Below are 23,550 nucleotides of genomic sequence, written 5' to 3'. Positions count from 1 at the left end.
CATTATAGCATATGACTTTTGAAAATGACCGGAATCACCATCCTAATGGTCACTCTGATGGAGCTTGAGGAAAACAACCAGGTGCTGATAGAAAGCAGGATGGGAAATTAGTCCAACTGTGACCATGGTTTAACAGGAACCCCAAGTGCATTAGGATTCCTCTGAATGCCAACAAGACTTTTAGCCAGATCTGTACATTTCCAGTGGTTGGTCTCGGTTAGCTGAGGACTATCTGGTTGTCTATTTTTTTTTGCACCCATGTGTAGCTGTATTGGATGCACATTTACTTGTAATTTATTGTTAATTGTAAGATTAACCTTACTGAAATGTAGTTGATATGGTTTAAATACCAATTGTGAGAACATCTTGACTGATTCACAAAAAGAAAGTGGTCATTAACTAAATATGTAACATGCACATATTCATGAATGAGATCATGTAACGTTAGATTTGAAAAGCACATTTATTTTTTTTATGAATGATTGCTTATCATAATCGCATGGTTGTTAAGTAGCTTGTTAGGGATTTTGTGTGTGTGTGTGTGTACAACGGTGTTAACATCATATCAATCAGCATAAAAGTAATGTTTATCAAAAGTACCTCACAACCAAGACAGACAGCTCAACGGGGAAGTGAAGGGGTGAAGAGACCAACATGAACTACGGAGGCTGAATAACAGAGATGACATAAAAAACTATTCATTTTGGACAAATCTGATGCATATTCTTTACACAGGGTAATATGTACATAGTTGAGATATATGCAAATACAAACAAAACATAAGGGAAAGCCATATACAAGTGAATCACATTTGCCCTTAATATATCTCTTAAGTTAATATCAGGTTTTTTCTGTCTTTTATTCTTCTGTCTACTTTTTTTTTTAGAAAATAGATTTTAAACAATGACGGGGTAGTGCAAAATTCCAAAGGTTTCAGTTTGGCAGGCAAGTTACTTTCATATACAGTTTCCCTTCTAATGTGTGTTTGACTGCTCTTGTACTGTGCATAGGACTCATTCACAAATTCCTTCTTCCTCCCCCTATTGAGGAAACCTCAACATGGTGAACTAGTGCTATATACATCAAGAATGACCAATACCTTCCTTTCATTAGACTTATTCAACATAATCTAATGTGCATCAGGGGAGATATATGAAAAATGGGATGCAAGATAGGAGTTTACATTCATCATCCGAAACAGTTTTAGAGACGCTAGGTAGGGATTATACATGACGAAACGGAACAAAAGACTGCAAAAAAAAGGCTATGCTAAATTATAAAAAAATATCAAGATACTAAACACTTTAGTCATTTATTTCAAAGGGAACAGTTATGAGTCTTTTAAAATTCGACCTCCCTGAATTGGAATAACACTCCACTCATTTAGTGGTGTAAGACAGAGAGACATGAACGCGTAACAAAGGAAGCAGACTTCGCACACTACTGCACTGTATGTGAAAGTAACTTGACGAGGGGGAAGAAGAGGCTTAAAAATAGTTTGGGACATACTTGGGTCATCATCTATGATATCTGGAAAAATCACCACAAACTAGGTGGGTGTTACGACATTTGTAATTTACAGCAAAGATCCTTTAGGACTTGTCAACCACTTGACAATGCCATGCTTTCAGATAACCACTAAAAACTACTGAACCAACGGACATACCTGCAAACCAAAAAAGTTGCCAAAGCAACTGAATTAGAAAATGGCTTGTAAAGATGGTTCTTTGATTAAATCAACAAAACACACAAGCATGAAATGTTGGCATCTTTAACATTTTACTATTAATGGATAGCTTTATGTGACATGAATGGCATAGTGTCAGATGAGAAAGGAAATTGATTGAGATCTACACAAATGACAAAAATGCAAGATATTATACAAACAGGTGAACTCTGACACAAGTTCAACACACCCATCTGTACAAAAAATGGTTACTTTAAAAGTTAAATTCATACTTAGATATGCTTTGAAGCAACATACTGTACTTGCCCCCATGTTAAAACGAACAAGACATCAACTTCAATACAAACATGTCTTTGAAAAGCAAAGGAAGAGTAAAAATCATACAACTTCCTTGTTCCTATTGTTTTTCCCAGTTGCCACAAACACGGAATTTGTGAAAACTATAAGACCTACGTAAAATACCGATGGTTTTAAGAGCGATAAAAAAACAAACGCAAAACAAAAACACTCAGGAAGGAAAACAGGGACGGGGACAGAGGGGTGCCCCAGACAACGACTATTACTACTACTGCGGTAGAAGCGCTGTTCGGAGGTGACCGTTGCGACTGCCGCATTGTGCGCTGGAGAGAGGCCGACATGAAAACAGACACTTGGAACTACAAACATGCGTGTGTCTTGAGCTGGTGGTGAAACGAGTATGTGGTGGTGCGCTGTGGGATTGTGGATGAGTGTGTGGACCGTGTGGAATTGTGGATGGGTGTGCGGACCGTGTGGGATTGTGGGTAGGTGTGCGGACCGTGTGGGATTGTGGGTAGGTGTTCAGACCTCAGCCATTGTGTGTTTGAATGCTGACACAGTGTACAACACAGGAAAAACTTGCATTTCTTTTTCCCTTTCGTTTTGTTTTGTGTACATACTTCCAGCACATGTTAAGACAAAGTACAGATCAAGGTTGTAATCATTTCATCGGACTGAAAAAATATATACTCCACACAGAAATTAATGAAATAAATGTTTGGCACACAGAGAGAGGATAAATACAGGCATATTATTTTGTCTGTTATGGTAGAAATTCCCCGAGAACCGAACAAAGGAGAGGCGAAGAGCCTCCTGTCCCTCAGATGGGCCACAGTTTAACTCATAGGGCTGAGAGGAAGGTTATTGTACACGCATGTTTTTTTTCTTATCTTTTTTTTTTCTTTTTCTATTGTTTTGTTCACTGCTAGAACAAGGAAAAAGCACCGTTAGGAAAAGCTAGCGAGTGCACTCACACCAGCGTTTTCGTTTTGGAGGAGCACTAAAGCTGCTGAAGGGAGGCACCCGAGGTCAGCGGCAGACGCCTGGGACGGACCCGGCCCGGGACTGGGCCGGACCTGAGCCGGAGTCTGCCGCTGTCTGGGAGTGTGAGTGCACGGCAAACAGGTTGTAGGTTGTGGACCTGAGTGAGTGATGAGTACAGGAGGAGGAGTACTGAGAGAGAGGTACTGCTGAGCACGAGCACGCGCAAGAGAGAGAGAGAGAGATACTGCGCGAGCAAGGGAAAGAGAAAGAGTAGGGTGGTCTGCTGCATTGAATAACATATAAAGGTGATTGCACTTTTTTCTATCATTCCCTGTTCGGATCCAGAAGGAAACGATAAACGTTATACTGACATAATTCTTTGTGTGTGTATATAGATATATATATAGATATATATTTCAGGAAAACAATAAATCGGAGATGAGGTTTACTGTCTATGTCCGAGGCTTCAGTCTGTCTCCCTGCTTTTACTGCGTATGGTTGGAAGTGATAGCCAAGGAATCTGCATTCATGGTTTACAAAGTTAGGCAAACTGGGTTTCCTATGGTCCATGAAAACAACAAAAACCAAACACAAACACACAGAAAACAGAAACTAACAAATGACACCATAAAGGGAAGAAATTTAGTTGTCGATTAATGATTTTTTTTTTTTTTTGCATTTCATTGCATAATCAATGTACAATTTTCAACGGTGACAATAGTGATGAAAACAAATGGCTTCCTTATTTGCTATTTCATTAGCTCTGTACACATTAAAATACAGCCACTTTAGCCGTTCATTAAAGCCTTTGATAAAAGTGCTCCAAAAGTTGCATCTTTGAGAGAGGTGTCCAATGAAACTACCATAGGAGGAGTATTAATATCGTCGTCTGCATGGTCAGTAAGGATCACTTGCATTTTTGGGTGTCTCCTGGGTACCACTGAGCTGCCAAACACCAAACGGCCAGATTGAGAGAGAGAGAGGGAGAGAGAGAGGGAGAGAGAGAGGGAGAGGGAGAGGGAAGAGAAAAAACAACTGCCAGTGCAAGTAAAATGACATACAACTACAATCAATCCAACATGATACGGTGTTTACCATTGTGAACGCAGGAGCAATTACTTTTGAGAGCAAAGTAAATAAAAACAACAAAAGAAAAACAAAACAGGAAATGGCTAAAAATGAGACCAAAGCTACAAAAAGGCACATAATATCCCTTTCTTTCTTTCCACATGTTCAGAACATGCTTGCCCATTCATGATTCTACAAAATCCGATTAGATCAACCGTGTAGACTACTATATAAGACTGCTGTAGTTGATGCTGTATATCAGATGCCATGTATCTGTTTGTTTACAGACAGTGCTGTATTTCTTGTGCTCAACTTACAAGTGCCATGACTGTTACAAACCTAAACCTTGTTCTGATTTGTGAACTCTGATATCAAAGTTCCATTGGAGAGAAATTTTCCAACAAAGGTAGATGGAGATAAGTGCTATCTGGGTTGGAGGAAAGAGGGGGTGGGAGGGAGGAGGGGGATGTAGCCTTACACCAATGACGACCTGTAAAAGTGTATAAATGTAAAAATGTTACCCCTACATACTGATTAGCCATGTCATTCTTACTATGGAATCTCAACGTTGAAAGTCATACACCTGAGACAGCAGTTGCGGTTCGTTTGTTTGGATCCAAGAGTCACAACGTATGCCATTGCAGCCCCAAACCAAGACCAACAACAACAACAACAACAACAAAACATGATTGGATACCAAAAAACGTCTTTACGTTACTCCAAGTTTCACTCTTATCTGCTCCGCACGTTATGTCTTGTCTCTGTCTCTTCACCAGATGGGGCTCCTGCGTTCGGTGCTTGCATACAGTCTGTGTGATCCCTTCCTGCAGTCCTCCTGTTCACCCCTGCCCAAGTCATTGCCCTTCTACTGGAGGGGGCCAGGGGGGCAAGGGGGGGAACACCAGTCCCGCGTTGCGCTGTGGGTACGTTGAGGTGACCAGAAAGGTGGTGAGTGTCTCTTTAAGGCATTGCGTTCCTGCCGCAGCGGTGTGTGTGTGTGTGTGTGTGTGTGTGTGTGTGTGTGTGTGTGTGTGTGGGTCAGGTCAGAGGTTAGGGGTTAGGGGGTGCAGTCACTTCTGGTGAAAGAGCAGCGGTTTTACGCTCCCGGCTTTGAATTTTGGTAACTGGTTACTGATGATCTCCGCCAACATCTCTGGGAACTCCACGCTCAGGGTCTTGTTGACGAACGTGTAGAAGCAGAAGTTCAGCAGGCCGCCTACCATCTGAGGAGGAGGTGAACACACGGAGTGGTGACTCAACTCAAAATAAAGGTCATAATGGCCACGTATAGGATTCGTGAATTTGAGTCATGTGCTGTGCTACACAGACACTTAACCTGTTCAAGTATGTCATTTCCACTACTGATGACACTAAGCATCAGTGGGCACCTCTAAAATCCTCCCTTAACTTGAGAAGAGGACTTTTAGACATCCCTTTCTAAAGCACCACCCATATGTTGAGACCCACAGATGTTCTGACACATGCAACAGAAAGCAGCACAGCGGATAACTACTCAGTAACGACAAGGCAAGTGGAGAGTGTAGGAGTCTTACGTCATGCATGGAGTCCAGTAGCTTAGTGAGCTGGTAGAACCTCTGCCAGTTCTGGCTGGAATTCTCCTCGCGCTTCACAATGGCCTTCCCGAGCTCCTTGATGTAGGACATCCGGATCTCGTCGAACACCGACTGGCTTTTCAGACCGTCCTTGGGCACTGAGGAGAAGGAGGGACATTATTTTAGAGAGTCTAAATCATGTGATTATATTCATTACAGTTCATATGTAATATCTAGACCAGAACAAGAGTGTACTCACTCACTCACACACACGGGCGCTCACACATACACGCACACAAAAACACTCCAGATGCTCACCGGTGCTGAGCAGCAAGAGGACCTTCATGCACAGGTACTCATCATTGGACACCTGCAGACGCACAAACTCGTTGGAGATCTTCAGCATCTGTTCACACTGGTCGGCCATATATGGAAGCTTCATGCGTTCCCTGCAGAAATTGTGCACGCACACGCACACACACAATCATTACCACACTACATATTGAGCCAAGCAAAGGGCACGTCACAACACTAATAACTTTTTCTAAATCTGTTTCTCGAGGTGCGCACGGTAGCACCGTTTGTTTTCGGGTTTTTTTCCCCATACCGACAGTACTCAGTCACTTCGAGAAACAGAGATCTATGTGAAAAACTGCCGAAGTTTTCATTTAAGTTGATTCCATATCAATCCGCAGAAGCTGATCTGTAACAACGTCTACTAGAGGCAATGCTGTTTGTGTGCACGTACTCATTGATAACCAAGTCCGGGGCGAAGCAGAGCATGTTGCCGTTGCACTGCTGGTAGGAGCGCCACCCCAGACCGAAGGACATGAGGAAGAGCCACGAGCACTGGAGCAGAGTCATCTGGTCGTCAAGGTGAAGGTTCCGGAACCCTGGAGGGAAGAGGAAATGATGGCGTGGTTACAGAATGGCAGGGAGGGAAAGGCCACTGATCTCCAAAGAACACTGGACTGAGCAATGGAACGTTTCCGCCCCACCATCAATGACCCCAACGTATTTCAAATGGGGCCATGGCATTGAGACCACTTCCATGTCTCATCATATAGACCAGTGTTTTTCAAACTGTGGGCCGCCAGTCTGCGACGAGGACACTGCTGATCTACGGAGTCAAATTATGCCTGTTGCTTCAGTCACAATATGCGGAGACATGAGGGAGACATGGGGTCTGTCCGAAGCGGCTGTCTCGCTGCCTTCAGCTCTCTACTGAGCCAGTTGCTGTAGCAGGCATCAAGGGACCAGCTACGAACTTTGTTTCGGACAGACTAGCAAGATAGTAACACAGTAACACAGAACGCCATTGTCAGGATACCAGAAAGAAAAATAACGTAACGTTCGACTGCAGCAATAGCTGCTCACAATTAAATAGAATCTTGGACGTTGAAGGCAGCACGAAGGCTACATCTATGCTGCCTAACAGGGTTTCCACTCTAAGTCAAATGTAACATTTTATGACACTTCCCTGACTTTCCCTGACAAAAAAAAAAAAAATATTTTCCATTACTTACTATACTATTTACTAACGTATAGCGTTCAAGAATATTTGACTTTTTAGAGTGAGTGATGAATAAATGGGCACTGAATAAACAAAGTTGGGATACTCAAGGAAGCTGTAAAACAAATTACCAGATATGCACCAGTTCTGCGTAGAAATATTTGTATTGATGTATTTTAGGCAAGTAAATTGTAAACTGCTACATCAAAATTTCCTGATATTCCATGACTTTGCCCCAAAAATGATAAAATTCCCTGACTTTCCATGTCTGGAATAGACTTTCCAAAATTCCATGATATTCCAGAAATTCCATGACCCGTGGGAACCCTGCTTCAAAATTTGTCAAAACGAAGGTATCTTAGAAGGCAGCATTTCAGAGAAATATTTGATTCGGACATGCCTCGAAGCCTCGCTCCCCTGTTAGATATCTTAAAAAGGCAGCATTTTTCCTCGTTTCGTACAGACCCACGGTGTCTGTGTGCATCCTGCAGCATGCCTAACATTGGTGTTCCCATGTGTGTGTGTGTGCGAGCGTTTGAGCCCATACCTGGCAGCGCTTTAGCCCACTTGACGGCGGAGATGACCTGCCGGCCCCCGAGGCGGTTGAGCGTGGTCATGAGGCGTGTGGAGGTGTCGGGCAGCGTGCTGTCGTAGCCGGCGTAGACGGTGTCGGGCTCGATGGCCTTGAGCAGCGACAGCATGGACGGCACCAGCTGGGGCATGGCTTTGGGCACCAGCGGCCGAGCCTCGGGCAGCACCGGGGGGGTCAGCTCACTTGCCGCCACCGCAGGCTGCTGCTGCTGCTGGACGCCCTTTAAGCGATTCAGCTTCTTCGTTTTACGAGCTGGAGGAGACAGACACATGGACAGAAACACTTTTAGAAACGTGTACTGGTTTTACCTTTGTTGTCATACTGAGATGCCAAGCCAGGAAATACTTTCTTAATTTGTGTATCAGAGAGAGCAAAAAGTCTAATTTCTTAACAAACAAGTTCTAGTGAACTTACAGCCAATAACATCCTAGTTCACAACATCGAAAGAAAACGAACCGGACAGTTGAAGGAAGGAAGATCAGTTTGATTTACAGTACATGAGCCTGAGTTTAAACGGCTGGTTAAGAGTCGGCAGGGGGCAGGTTTACCTTCCAGGTTCATCCCAGCCATTAGACACTTTCGGAAGCGACAGGCTGGACAGTTCTTGCGGCGGATCTTGTCGATGATGCAGTCATTCCGTCCGGCGCACAGGTAGTTGTGCTGGCCTGAGAGGACAAAACAGGATTTAACAGGTCAGAGATGAGCCAATGGGAAGTGAATCAAAGCTGATGAGGAAACCAACAAAGACAATCAAATTCTAATGTGGAAAACTATGATAGAATTCTAAAGAAACCAATGAGAAAGTTGCATTCCGATGAAACATCCAATTAGACGATAGAGTACCGAAACCACGACGTGGCATTGCCAAGGTAGTCATTTCACTGGATCTAAACAAATCAATCAAACCAAACCTTTCTATTACACCTGACAGGGAATCTGTGCTATGTGGCTAAGCCGCTGCCTGGCAGCCGCTCCCTGGTAAAACAAGTTTAAACAGCTATAACCTACATTTAAAACAATTTATTAGGTAGAAATGATGGCACATGTCTACATTCAATGCTACTGATGCCACTTCGAACGTTTGTTCAGATTCAGTTAAACTGCCGTCATGGAAACGAAACGTCACACTTGGGTACTCTATTCAATAGCGACAGGAAGAAAATGTCCAGCACTCACCTTCCACGGCCCTCTTAAAGAAGACCTTGCAGCTGCCGCAGGTGAGGACGCCATAGTGGCAGCCGGAGGCCTCGTCGGAGCACACCAGGCAGATCTTATGGGCCGCCCCGCCAGGCTTCTGCCCCGAGGGGGACACACTGCTGGTGGAGTCTGACCTGGGTTTGAACAAGAGAGGGGGGTGGGGGATTAGAGAAAGTGGAATAGAGCATAAGGTCCAATATTCCAATATGTAAGTAATGTAATGTAAGCTTAAAAGTAAGTTCCTACTAGGAATGCACAATATATCGGCAGCTGATATATTATTGCCCAATAAGTGAAAAAATTAAAATATTATTATCGTTCCAATAACAGAACTCCAGCCGATATTTTTTTAAACCCCTAATTTCCCAATTAGGCATATGTAAGGCCCGCCTGGCTACACTGACCTACTTGAGCTTGGTTGGCTATACTTCCTGAAAATAATGTCAGCAATGTGGATGTATTTCACCATTCTAACAACATCTGTGGATCTGCATTGAATCTGTGCATCCCAAAATCCTCTTGTTAATGATCCTCCGTTTAACCTAAGCAGAGCGGAGCTCAGCCTACCTAGAGCCGTCTTGTACTGGTGTGTTTGCACTTTACAGCGCTAGTCGGGGAAACAAAAAAACAAACTTTTCGGTGGGACGTGTAGATAAATAGTTCTAAGATGTATTTTAGTATTATATTTGCATTTTCGTTTGCTTGGGTTTTGTATTATTACCGAGAAACAGTGTTGGAGAGTAGCTGAATACATGTATTCGGGATTACGTATTCAGAATACAAAATATGAGTAACTGTATTTAGTTACAGTTACATTTTCAATGAGTGGTATTCAGAATACAGTTACTTTGGCCATTATAAGGGGTTACTTTTAGAATCCTTCTCATGAATTTCTGGGCTTTTTGAACTGAAATTCTAATATTTCTGTGAGATGATCTTGTGCATTAACAAAATGTATAATGTTTCAGTTTATCCTATAAAGTTAAGTTGTGGGTTTTTTGCTGACATCGCCTGTGGGTCTTACAAACTGAAATAGCAGCTTGATTTCCCACTTGATAAAATGTAAAACAGCGCTTATGTAATCCAAGTATTTAGAATACGGTACTTAGATGGAGTAATGTAACGGAATACGTTACAAATTACATTTTAGGGGATGTATTCTGTATTCTGTAACTGATTACATTTTAAAAGTATTCTTCCCAACACTGCCGAGAAATATGCTAACCATTCCTGCTTCAGTTCCAGACAGGTCATCATCATCATTATAAGTTATCAAACCTTCGGGGCTAACCCCTTTCATTTCAGGTTGTGCACAACGGAGTAGACGAACACAAGATACAGACGAGGAGTTGCAGCTTTATTCAGTTACCCACAGTTGAAACTTCTCTCACAAACTCTGATTTGGTCATTATAGCTTTTTCTCAGCTTAGCCATTTATCTGCGTTGAGCGTTTACTCCGACATGAAAACGATTCATACACTGTTGCTGGCCACTCGCAATTCACTGACGTCAGGTTCACTTTAAGGAGCCACGCATAGGGCTAGGCTACTGTATTTTGTTGACTGCTGTGCCATTGCTGTACTATTATGAGTTATGTCCATCATTGGTGGTAGGTAAAATTACTGCAATCAAATGATGCTTATTAAATGCTGTCCCCAATTCACTTTTCACAATTTTTTTTCAAAAGTAATATTATCGGTTATCATATTGAATTTTTAATGGAATTTCCCCTTGGCTTGAATTTCCCCTTGGGGATCAATAAAGTATCTATCTATCTATATCGGTATAGGTCACAACAAACCAATAAATATTGGTTATTGTTATCGGTCCTAAAATTCCATATCAGGGCATCTCTAGCTCCTACTTCATGACCCTGTATGATATCTGTCCCAACCGTGGATAATGTAAGGCACCAGGGTTGATATTGCGTCAGATGCCATTGGCGTCATTGATTAGGGTAGCTTGGACGTCTCCTGACTATGCCACTGTTGATAATCTATCCTTTGCTGTTGTGTACTTAAACCCTGGATAATTCTGTGTCAAGTCAGAGACGCATATTCTGGATTGTACTTCGTGTGTGTGCCTCTCTCCTGTATACAGCCAAATTAAACTCTGCATCTTGATTGTACTTCTCTGTGACTGGATCGAGTCTCACTTTGGTATGCCATATTTTTACCAACAGGGGTCATCAGCCTGTTCTGAGACTGGGGGGGGGGGAAACAAAACATCTACATTTTCAATATCACAAGAGACGAGTCAACGGAAATGAAACAGACTTCCACAAAGAAGAGAACACACTGCGATTTAGTGTGAACAGCCCATATAAGTAAACTTGGGAGTTGGGCGTAGAAAACCAAAGACGATACACATACATGTTTGGTTTTGATAGTAACATCCCTATGGTGCACACCATAACAAATAAAAAACGACAAAGTATCAATTCCTACATGACAACTTTAGCCATCGTTGAATCCTGTGTAGCTATTAAAAGACAGCTGTTTTTCCTCCAACATTTCCCATTAACTCCTCAAAAGTCTGTCCTATTTTCCAGCAGAGGGAGTGTGTGTGTATATGTGTGTGTGTGTGTGTGTGGGCGGCTGCAGCTGGTTGGATTCTGGTACTTGATTATTTAGCACGGAGAGAGAGAGAGAGAGAGAGAGAGAGAGAGAGAGAGAGAGAGGAGTGAGAGGAGAGTAAGAGAGAGAGAGAGAGAGAGAGAGAGAAGGAGATAGAGAGTGAGAAAGACAGAGATGAGCGGTTCCTCGGTACTAAAAGTGGCATGTCGTCCTCCCCCGTTAGGCGTGACGAGAGCAATGACCTGTGCAGAGGACAGGGAGGGGGTGTGTGCCGCGGCTGTGGCGGGGAGAACGAGGAGGTCTTTCCACACACCACCACCTGGGGGAACCAGTGAGCCTCACTGGCCACATGGGCTGCTCCTCCCCCTGGCTCTGAATGACTCTTTCCCTCTTTTCCTCTTGGTCTCTCCCTCCCTCCCTCCCTCCCTCTCCCCTTCCCTCCCTCACTCACTCTCTCCGCATGAAGCCGCATTATGGACGCCCACACAGTTGGAGGGCATGCAGCAGAAGCCTGCACCACACAGCGCAGCAGCATGGACAACATGCACATTTACTTACATATTTGTGTGTGTGTGTGTGTGTGTGTGTGTGTCCTACAAACAAAAACATAAACAAGTGTGTGTGTGTGTGTGCACACGCCTCATCAAGGCATGTGGTTTCCTTTTAAAGAGACACCACAGCAGACCTGTAGTGTCCCATCATCGCACTGCCACTACATTGTTTGGTGGGTGTGTTTTTCCCCCTCTGAACCCAACGCGCCATTCCCTCTCTTTTTCTCACCCTCCCTCGGCTCCTCCCTGGTCCCTCCCTTCTTTGCCCCACCCCCACCAATATGCAGAAATCCCTTTTCATGCTGTTACATAAGCACAGGTCTGTTTTCACTCCCTCGCCACTGGGGGTGTGATGGGGTGGGGTTTACGCTGGAGGGTGTTTACTCCGACATGAAAACGATTCATACACTGTTGCTGGCCACTCACTCGCAATTCACTGACGTCAGGTTCACTTTAAGGAGCCACGCATAGGCCTAGGCTACTGTATTTTGTTGACTGCTGTACTATTATGAGTTATGTCCATCATTGGTGGTAGGTAAAATTACTGCAATCAAATGATGCTTATTAAATGCTGTCCCCAATTCACTTTTCACAATTTTTTTTCAAAAGTCGGTTATCATATTGAATTTTAATTGAATTTCCCCTTGGCTTGAATTTCCCCTTGGGGATCAATAAAGTATCTATCTATCTATCTATCTATCTATCTATCTATCTATCTATCTATATCGGTATAGGTCACAACAAACCAATAAATATTGGTTATTGTTATCGGTCCTAAAATTCCATATCAGGGCATCTCTGCCCTGGGCATGTTGGGGCATGTTGGTAGGGTTTACGCTGGAGGGTGTTAGGGTGACTGGGTGGAGCTACTGCTTAAGGGTGTTGGGGTGCTACTACGGAAACACCACTTTTCACTAATGACCTGTAGCATCGACTGTTTGCCCTGCTCCAATGGAACAGAGAAGAGAGGGATAGCAGAAATAAATGGGATTATGAATCAAACCTAATCCAGTGTTGAGTGAGTGAGTGAGTGAGTGAGTGTGTGTGTGTGTGTGGGAGAGAAAGAGACAGAGAGAGGGATTGGGGTTGTGTGCAGGGGTAACCAAACTCAAGCCGACAGGCTTTCGGACGTCTGGAACAAAACCCCTTTCAACGCCCAGCATGGCATATTTGGGTCAAACTATAATGCTCACTTTCATGCGACCGCCCCCATTCCCCACCCCTCCGAACTTAGAATGCAAGATCTGTCAGAGTATATTGAGTTTGACAGTGCGTGTGTGTGTTTGAGACAAGAAGCTTAGCGCTAGAGCCCCACCTGACAGCAGGCGGTCTGTCAAGTGTGTCATTGGAACAACGGCCCTGCCGCCACTACTGTAGCCTTGTCCGTCAAACATAATTAATAAGAGCAGTGCAGTAAACACAACTTTCTAAAAAGAGAGACGGGTGTGTTTACGGATGCTTTTTTTATTCCTTCCCGAGACCGCAGTGGGGTGGTGGGTGACTAGGCGGCTCCCGGCGCCATCTGTTATGTCACATGATCGGATGACGGGGGGTGGGATGGGTGGGTAAGACGGGACATGTGATTGGCCGACGGTATGGAAATTCCCACCCTCACCTACAGCAGAGTGGCCTCAGGCGTTAACAACCTACATGGACAAACTCCAAGCAGGCCACGGCAAACACTCTTCCAGAGTCACACAATTGTCTTCTAATGGGCACACACCCACAGAGATGCAAGTCAACATTCTTTTATTATCACTCGACACACACCATCATCATCACACGTTTTCATCCCATGATGACAAAAGAAGCCATGTGTATTTGGACAATGGGAATGCATTGCTAATTAAACTTTGACATTTACAATACACGGACAAACAAAGCAACAGTAAGCTTCAGAGAACTATTTTCAAGCCCTTTCCAAAGGTTACTGCAGCCAGTGGTACTGTAGTTATGTCATTATTACATCAGCTGACAAGTAGAATGCAAAGGAGATGTTGCTTGCTACTGCTGTTAAGAATGAAACAGTGTTTGCTTGTTGTTTAAACAACAAGCATGCATGTGCAACACTTTTTCATTCTTAACAGCAGCAGCAAGCAACACATTTTTTTTAGCATGTGCTTCCTGAATCGCTAGTCGTCAGGCAGCCGTTGTATGTTGCTATGTTGCTCTGCGAGTCCATAGGCTACTGCTGCAGGGACTTACTGCTGGGCTGATTCTGACAGTGTGTGGTCTGGTATGTCACAGCTCAACTCAGTTCTGGCCAGCTTTACATTTTTCCATACTTTCCCCCACGAGTGCTTTTTCAATCTCAAAAGCAACAGGCACAACATGACCCACCGCAGGATACTTCAGCCTAGAATTACAGCGTAATTGTTCACATTTTGTTAACTTCAGGCTAAATTGCCAATGTCAACCATGTTGAGCTTCACAACTTAAGGTGTTTCTTTAACCCACACATATATTCCACATGATGGAGTAAGTTCTCTGCCATCTTTTTATTCATGTGACGTTGTTCCTCATTATCAGCTTTGTGCAATTATCTGATCAAGGAGCTCTTAACAGCTGCTTGGTATTGCGTGCATATGTAGGCAAGGATTGACTGATATAGCTGTTTGCTGGACACATGCCTGAGACATGGACTTCTAAATACATGCCCACCACAGTATCTTATAGCATTAATACTGCATGTGCTCATGACACTGGTGCAAATGGTGACCTACATCAATCAGTGCTCTTTCCCTCTGAGAAACACACACACGAGAGAAATTCACACTCATAATTATCAAGTCTAATTAACTCTGATAGGGTTCCACTCAGTCTGAACACACACCTCTAAGCTGAGCCCATGTTCACACATTAATATTTCATATTAACTCTAACAGACTCATCCAGGGTAGTGCCAGGAATGGGCATAGCCCAGGGACAGTTTTAAACAGGCTCAGACGAGTCTGCCTCGGCTGCACCAACCGAGCGCCAGCACGCACCAGCTCACAACACAACACACACCCACACCCACGGGTCAGGAAACGGTGGTAACTTTTCGAGAACCATCTTCTTGGGTGGTTAGTCGCACGGTAACCTGCGGTGGCTGAGCTAGTCACGCACACAAGCAGCAGAAAACAAAACATTTCCATCATCATGAAATCTCCGTCAGTGTCACGCACACAAGCAGCAGAAAACAAAGACATTTACAAAACAATTTACATCTTGTTCAGCAAAACTGAATAAGCTGCAGCAGATGCACTGCACTACCACCAACAGAGCATTTGTGTGTGTGTGTGTGTGTGTGTGAGTGTTACAGTAGGCCCTTCTGCTGATGTCATTTAGTAGCCCCATAGACACAAGCTGCAGCGCGAGCACTCAAACATTGTAAACCCTCACCAGCAGTGATTTGCGGATGAGGCCATTCCATTTTTACATCATTTACATGCCTAGACTTCCATGGCATGTCTCTGGGCCTCACTGACAGAATAGGGGACATGTGACTGTGAATCCCATCAGACAGCACATTACACCCCCCCCCCCCCCCGCCATTCCAGAATTTGTATTCATGTATTCCGATTCAGAACGTCCATTAGGAGCACATCTGTGAACAAGCTAGAACTCCTCGGGTCTGGATGAATATAATGAATGAATAACAAGAGCCGGTCCTTTTGGCCAAGGCTTTTTTGTCTGGGTCCCTGTGTGCTCCAGTACTGAAAGATGGAGGCTAAATGTGTGAATCACACTGTGAATCATTATGGATGAAAGCCACTGCAAAAAAAAAAAAAAACTACAAATAGGCTTAGCCTTTGACTCAGTGAATAAACGCTAAGTGTGGAAAGGCAAGAATTGGAAGTAGTGGTTCGGCATTCTGCCCACTGTAGGAATTGCTGGTGATTGTCGCTGGCGTGACTTTGCTAGATTAGACGAGTGGAAAACTTGGCAGTCAGAGGACCGTGCCCCTTCTGTTCAGTTTGTTTCAATGCAGCGGGCACCTCGACTGTGCCACGCAGACGGGAAACGCTCCGTCCGCTGCCTGGCGCGCCGTCCCCCTGAGCCAGTCACGGCAGGAGGAGATGCCATGCCGGCTTAGAGGACGGCGAGGAAAGAAAGACAAAACAAATGGAAAAAAAAGAAAAAGGAAGTGATTCTTCCCTAAGGTGGTGAGCCAAAAATATAGTCTGAAAAAATTGAGGAACCTGTTTGCAACTGAGGGCCAACCCGCAAACAGCCAAAAACGTCCAGCACCACAGTTAATCTGTGCATTAGAAAGCATTTCCTTTAGTGGTCATGTACTGCTTATATGACCAAATGCATTTCATATCAGAATTGACATCTGATTACATGTGCAGCTTTTCTGAATTGCAAAGTGCACCAATGCACGCGCACGCACGCACGCACACACACATACAATTTACATACATTAGTATGAACTGCATTTCAACATCTATGTTCACTTCTCCTTCTCCCTCTATAGATCTTGTTTCACAGCCCCCGCCCTGAAAGCAAACAGTGACACATAACCACACAGCTTTCTGATCGTGCATAAACATTATACAAGTCTGTGAGTATGGCCGTGCTCTTTGCATTCAAGTCACACACACACGTTATGTACACACTATATATAGTCATACATTCTAATTTTATGTTCATGAAAGGAGTGTTTGATGGTGTTATGTGTACATGCATGTATACATTTAGGCGTATTTGTATACATCTGTAGCCAGGAAAATCCAGACCCTGATAATCTAGAAAGATTAAGAGTCTGGCCACGAATAATGAAAATGGCCCAACTCAAGGGGCGGCACCAAGCATGCATTTGAAAATCTCACTACACGCAATTGGATAACACTACGACCAATTTACTGACTGATTCGTTGCAGCGCTGTCGTCATCTGTTTAGCTCGCCTCATGGCCCACCTATATCAGATACACCGATGTGATTGGTTCCTCGCAATGCAAGGGGTAAAAGTAACATGCATCATTGCTCATTGCCAGAGTGTCTTGCAGAGACAATTCAATTGTTTCTTTCGCGAGAACTCTGGAATTTCCAGGGTAATACAGCTGTTCTTCTAGTGTCAATGAGTGCATATCTATGCGTGACCGCTCCTGTCAAACTGATCTCACACCCAGCCTCAAGACCTGTTCTCCTCCCTGCAGGTCAGACAGAGGACAAAGCGGCACCCCAAACTCCTAACACAAAGACAGGACACACCTCGGTATGAGGCTCTGGCTACACTGGGTCAGCAACTGAAACGCTCCGTTCGCATAGCGTAAAAATAGTTCTAGGGCCCCAGCCATGGGGCAACTGGCTGGAGCACCTGCACCGTACGCCGGCGACCCGGGTTCGATTCCCGCCCCGTGGTCCTTTCCGGATCCCACCCCGACTCTCTCTCTCCCAATCGCTTCCTGTCATTCTCCACTGTCCTATCAAATTAAAGGCATAAAAAGCCCCCCCCCGCCCCCAAAAAAAAAAAAAAAAGTTATAGAAAACTGCTAATGTTTCAGAGTGTGTACCCGTAGCCATCAGGCGTCAGGTGTGGCCAGTTCTTTTGATTACGGTGGCATGTAATTGTTGCAGGAGATGCTCCGCCAACAGAACCCTTCAGTGACGTGCCCGGCTGCCCGGTGTAGCCTGCCTGTGAGAAACCAGCATCCCTCACTCCTAACACCACAAATGAGATACTGTATCTGCACCCAACAGAGATACATGCACCCAGACAACGGGCAAACGAGACACCTGCAGTTCATTTTGTTCGTACAGGTGCTCTTTGTAGAGGAGTCAAGAGAGATAGTTAGGCTAGTAGACAGCCCTGCAGAGAGGAGAGAGATGCGCTGAAACACAGAGCCACTAACACAGTCTCTCACACCATCACACCCTGAGCTAAAGGCCGACTTTACAGCTGACAACACCTCTCTCAGACTATAGTAAGCCTACACAGGAGGCCTTAGCCTTAGCCTGATTAATGCATATGGCTTCATGCATGATGACGTCAACTTTAAATTGCTAAGGGAAACATTTCGACATGTTGCGCGAGCAGCAATGGCTACAGAGCAGTCCCAATAAGCAAAACCCTCATCCCATATCCAGTTTGTTACCACATATGGTTGCAGCGCTTGAGTTTGGATCTGAAATTCTCTGATTCCGTGTGCCATTGCTAGGCTTGGGTATCGAATATCGAGTATTGGCTGGAACCGGGACTATCTTTGCGATTTTCCCGGAATCGTTCAAAAGTTTAAATTTCGATTCCTAGTTTCGATTCCCAGTCCGCCGACCTAAAGAATAAACGGCTGAACACCAACGAAGAAGCGCATAGTTCATAGAATTAAAATTCATGGAGACGGTCAGACTATTTCATTCAGAAAGCAGGGTTCCCGCGGATCCTTAAATAGTCTTAAATACAACTGAATTTTCGAAAGAGAGGTATTAAATGTGCGTATGGGACCGCCAGCGAGTGCAAGAGAGCGAGTGATGTCTCAATCCAGTTTCGTGTATTTAAAACGCAATTGTATAAGTGACTAGGCTATTAGGCTACAGGAGGAAGTGTAGTGGTTGCAGAGTGAAGATGTTTTTCACGGGTGTGGTTAAAGGAGTGAAAACAGTAATAATACAGTAGGCCTATGTACAAAATAATATGCCTGACGTTTTCGTGGTGTAGCTGAGGCCAGAGATACAGGTAGCCTACGTGGAATGAGGAAGCCTACGGTAGAATGAGCAAGAGAAAGAAAGAGCGATAGGTTGGCCATACGTTCGAATTTAGGCCGGACATATGGATTTTAAAAGCCCTGTCCGGCGTCCGGCGCAGCCTCAAGCCGGACGCTCATTTGTTCTCCTTTTTGGAGTTGCGCTTGGCATCTAAAATCGTTGCTCGGACACAGCATCGTTTCACAAACTATGGACGCGAAGACTGCTGGTCAAATTATGTGCAGTGCTTCGCAATTAGGAGGAAATACTGTATATGTTAAGTTGATCTGTTTGCATCTTTCCAGCGTGTGTTGCTGGCCTAGCCTAGGGAAGAAAATATCTGTCTAAGTTATAATAGCCTACCTGTAATATCTGCCAGCAGCTTGCTTGCCAGCGTTTCCCAGTAGGCTAGGCCTACTTCGCAAAAGTTGTGAACTATAACCGCATATTTTTTGAATGTCGGCGACTGGCTACATAAAAACGTGTGTTCATAATACGTGCGTGCTTGAGATGAAACCAGCGGTTTTCAGCAGGATCATGCAAGGAGGACCTGTCTCTTAATTAATTTAAAACAAGTCAATGGTTTTACAATGTTTCAGTCAAGCTTTGGTTGGTTTAGATACAACTGGTATGCAAAATGTAAAGTAGTGGATTAACTTTAATTTGCTGTGCTGCATATTGGACAATAGATGCACATAGTAAATTATATAAAGTAGGCTTATTAAAATATGTAAATAGCTTAGTCTAACTTTGAAAAAAATATTGAAGGGAATCCAGTCCAGTGCACATGTCTTTGGCAAGTAGCCTAGGCTACTACAGACACAGGTGAAGAACAGCCTCAGCAGTAAGCAAAACCAAATATGTACAGCCAGCTTCAAAAGCAAGCAGCCCAGACCCTAAAATTGGGCATTTATAGCTTTGAAGGTAATTCACACACAATTATTTTTCTTTCGCCAAAATATATTTGGTAACTTCTGTAGGCATCCAAAATGGGGTGGGGGTTAAAATTAGTAGGAAAACAAAACTATTGCATAAACAGTCATATATATCTTTTTGCCGTGGTATAGTCTTAAGTTTCATTTAGATGTCTTGAAAAGGTCTTAAAAGTCTTTAAATTTGCACTTGGAAAATGTGCAGATACCCTGAGAAAGACTGTTGGTTAGCTAGCTCATTTAAAATATCCTAAACTTTTTTTGACCCAGCCTCTTAAAAAAATCGGAATCGAGAATCGCTAGGAACCGGAATCGAAATAAGAAATCGTAATCGTTCCAATTCAAACGATACCCAACCCTAGCCATTGCTCTGTTGACACTGGCGTAACACATATCCAATATATGCCACTGGGGAGCCAAAAAACATTGGAAATGGGTCACACTTCCCATGCCGCCACGTAGCCTTATGTAACGTTTACACTAGGAATGTAGGGGACTAGCGAGAGAGCGCTAGGGCAGAGGAGGAGAGAGGGAGGAAAAGTGGGAGGGAGAGAGAGGGAGAGAGAGCGAGAGAGAGAGAGAAACAGGGAGATGGGGAAGACGAAAAAAAGAGAGGAAAAACGCTGAGGTGTACTCATAATCGTAAAACAATCCCTAATGGCATTCAGTGCAGGCCAGCTGTGAGGCAACACAGAAAGTAGGTCAGGCCTCCGTGCTGCGCATGAGAGAGTGTGTGTGTGTGTGGGTGGGTGGAGCATGAACGTGAACGACCATGCATGCATGTCTGTGTGTGTGTGAGTGTGTTTGTCTGGTGTGTGAACAACCACGAATATATATGTCTTGTGGTGCACACCTATGTGCAAAGTATATCGGTTTTCCGTGTATAGGTGGTGAATGTGCTATACTTTCGGCACACCTGCTCCTTTGCATAAGTGTGCTCTATACATTTTGTATTGTGTGGTAATGTATGAGAGAGAGAGAGAGAGAGAGAGAGAGAGAGAGAGAGAGAGAGAGAGAGAGAGAGAGAGAGACGTCTTGCTGCCTGCCTGGGTGTTAAAACACTTAACTCAGGGAGCTGATTTACATCCATTATCCCCTTACACTGACAGTCCAGATTTCTTCCTGAACAGGAAATTGCCCTTCAACACACACACACACACACACACACACACACACACACACACACACACAGGAGAGGGATGAGGGGAGAGGCATTCAGACAGCCAATCCCAGCCTGTGTTTGTTGGATTGCTTTTACGGCAGCACCTCTTTCTATCTCGGTCTCTCATGAGGAACAGCTTTGGCGTGACGTGATGCCGCTTCAATGAATGCATCAGTAATGAGCCCAAAGCGGTCATTTTGTATAATCTGATTGGCTGCCCTGTTGACATAATTATCCATTTAGCCTACCACAGCTAATAATAACCCCGCATCCATCATCTTACCAGTTTCAACAAGTGATCCAAATCCAAGCACCGACGACAACCACAACAAAGCAAACATCTCCAACTACAACAACAATAATAACAACAATAGCCTATTAACCAATAGCAACAATAATAGCCTATTAACCAATAGCAACAAAAGGAGTAGGCTATTAACATCGTTCATTATTTGTTGATATTATGGAGAATTTACTAAATCAACAAGTAAACCTGTAAAGTGAACACAGATATATACAGCATGTTCTCATGCCTGAGGTTGCCTTCCTGTCTTTCAGCATGCTGACCGATCTCCTTTCAGGCCCTGATGAGAGTGATAACGCCGTGCTTAAGGCCTGCAGCCTGACCACTGCCTCCCCAGAAGCACAGCGGTAGCAATGGAGGGGCATTCCTCTCAGCCGGCCGCGGCTGACACAGTGGAAACTGGAGAGTCGGCTCTACTGCCTGACCCCATTGGCTTAGATCCATGTTATGCTTTAATTCCCTTAGCGTGTAGGCTATAGCTTTTGCATACGCACACATCATATGGGGTGCATCCTATCAGCAGTTGCTTACTTGCATTAGCAACAAAAACATCTGTGTAAGTGTGAGAGTGTGTGTGTGTTGTGAGCAATGGAGTGACTTGTTTACCTCAAAAATAAAGCCTCAACGCAATCTTACTCTCAAAACTTGGCCCCTCAGTCTATACACATATTACAGAGTAGCCTACAGCGTAATGTTTAGCATCTGTTTCCATCTTGCCCGGGCACTTTCTAAAAACATCTCAAGTTTGCATTGTGCACCAAATGACTTTGGGGAAGCAGTCCTAAATATAGGTCATGAATGTGGTATGGTCCTAAAGACCACATGGAAAGTGTACACACACACACACACACACACACACACACACAGAAGAGAAAGGGACATGTATGCTACTGCTGCTGGTGAATCAGTTCTCTGTAACTAGTTGTGGTAGCTTTGAGTAGCTTGTTATCAACATCACCAAGAAAAGAGAGGGTGGAGCTGACTAATATTATCCACAGGGCTCATCTCGTCTGCCACCTCACCCATCACCAAACAAAGCTGCCCATAGACCGAGACTGGCTACGCCTGCGCGTGCCAACAGGGAGAACCGGTGGTTCCGCTAGCTTGCGTGACAACTCACAGAGAAGCGTTAGCGAGGGAGAGGAAGAGAAAGAGAGAGAGAGAGAGAGAGAGAGAGAGAGAGACGGCAGTGTAATCCACCACCGCAGAGAGAGGAAGAGCTAGACAGACAGATGGCAAAAGAGACAGAGACAAACAGACATTATGAGTGCAAGTCAGTGAGTGAGACAGCGCGGAAGAGGAAGAGAGACATAAACAGACAACACACGCACATAGAAATAGACCAAAAGAGGGAGGGGAAGAGACAAAACAAACAGATATAGAGAGAAAGGTGAATAGATAGAGAGCAAGAGAAGAGAAGGAAATGGGATAAGCAGAGAGAGAGAGAGAGAGAGAGAGAGACAGACAGAGAGAGACACACAGAGAGAGAGAGACAGTGATCCTAACATTACCTAACATTACCTGGGTGTAGGACACCACTGCTGAATGTCACACGAGCTGAAAGCAGACCTCAACCTCAATAGAGCAAGAAATCAACCAGGCCGCCCTGACACACTGACTACCACCCACAACTGGGAGCACTGCAGCAGCTCAGATAACTGGGCCTGGGGACAAGTGAGGACAGCTGTTTGCCTCTAGCCTTGAATCACCATGGGGCCTTGACTAGTCTCCATGCCTTGTCTAGAGTCTCCATGGGGCCTTGTCTAGAGTCTCCATGTCTAGAGTCTCCTTGGGGCCTTGTCTAGAGTAGGGCTGGGCGATATATCGATATAAAAGATATCGATATATTTTAAAATGCGATATGGAATTAGACCATATCGCATATATCGATATAGTTCAAATTTGCGCCGTGATCCTTGCTCCACGCAAGCCGCTGACCGGAGCTCTCTGCACCGCTCCCCGCGCCCCTCCTCTTTCATGCACAGAAGGGGCAGGAAGAGACACTCTGGCACTCTTCAACAAACATGGAGAAAGCAACAATGTCTGAGCATGTGGAGGGGAGTCTCTTGGTTAGTAAAAGAAAAAGTAGTAGCTCAATAATTTGGAGATGGTTTGGATAACAAAACCACACTATATGTAGGGAGTGCCATAAGCACGTTGCAGCCATTGTAAAGCAATTTACAAAAGATTCACTGAACAAAAATGTTGATGTGGTACATGAACATTTAGCTAAAAATGTGGAGAATGTAATGCAATCAAGCATTTTGGGCGATGTGGAGTGACAAGCCGGCAGCAGATTAAATGCCCACGAGAGAGAAAAAGACGTGCACAGACCGGTTTTAATAGGACGTGCAGACCAAAGCTGCAGCAAGCAGGTGATATTTAGACATTTATTTCACAAAATCCAAGAACAAACAGATGTAACTGGACACATAGAGTCCAAAAATATTGAGAATTCTACAGG

At 44.3% G+C, this 23,550-nt stretch overlaps 1 protein-coding gene across 2 annotated transcripts in view; it reads right to left on the bottom strand.

The window, feature by feature from the left end:
- Positions 1-444: 444 nt before the first annotated feature.
- nr3c1 (nuclear receptor subfamily 3, group C, member 1 (glucocorticoid receptor)) overlaps positions 445-23,550 on the bottom strand; it is a 29,615-nt gene continuing 6,509 nt past the window's right edge. For both annotated transcript variants that reach the window (XM_076291726.1, XM_076291727.1), the window contains exons 3-9: positions 8,871-9,025; positions 8,243-8,359; positions 7,650-7,946; positions 6,338-6,482; positions 5,908-6,038; positions 5,590-5,747; positions 445-5,259 (exon numbers count right to left, since the gene is read on the bottom strand). In XM_076291726.1, the coding sequence (XP_076147841.1) occupies positions 5,107-5,259; positions 5,590-5,747; positions 5,908-6,038; positions 6,338-6,482; positions 7,650-7,946; positions 8,243-8,359; positions 8,871-9,025 (1,156 nt within the window). In that variant the 3' untranslated portion in view covers positions 445-5,106. The remainder of the gene's footprint in view (positions 5,260-5,589; positions 5,748-5,907; positions 6,039-6,337; positions 6,483-7,649; positions 7,947-8,242; positions 8,360-8,870; positions 9,026-23,550) is intronic.

Source organism: Alosa pseudoharengus, unplaced genomic scaffold (genome assembly GCF_046254945.1).
Source record: "Alosa pseudoharengus isolate Yale_2024_CS ecotype anadromous, Long Island Sound unplaced genomic scaffold, YU_APseudo_1.1 YU_APseudo_1.1_scf_19, whole genome shotgun sequence".
In the NCBI taxonomy this organism is placed as follows: domain Eukaryota; kingdom Metazoa; phylum Chordata; class Actinopteri; order Clupeiformes; family Clupeidae; genus Alosa; species Alosa pseudoharengus.
Note: the sequence above shows the minus strand (reverse complement) of the source record. Positions and strands in the feature narration are given on the sequence as shown.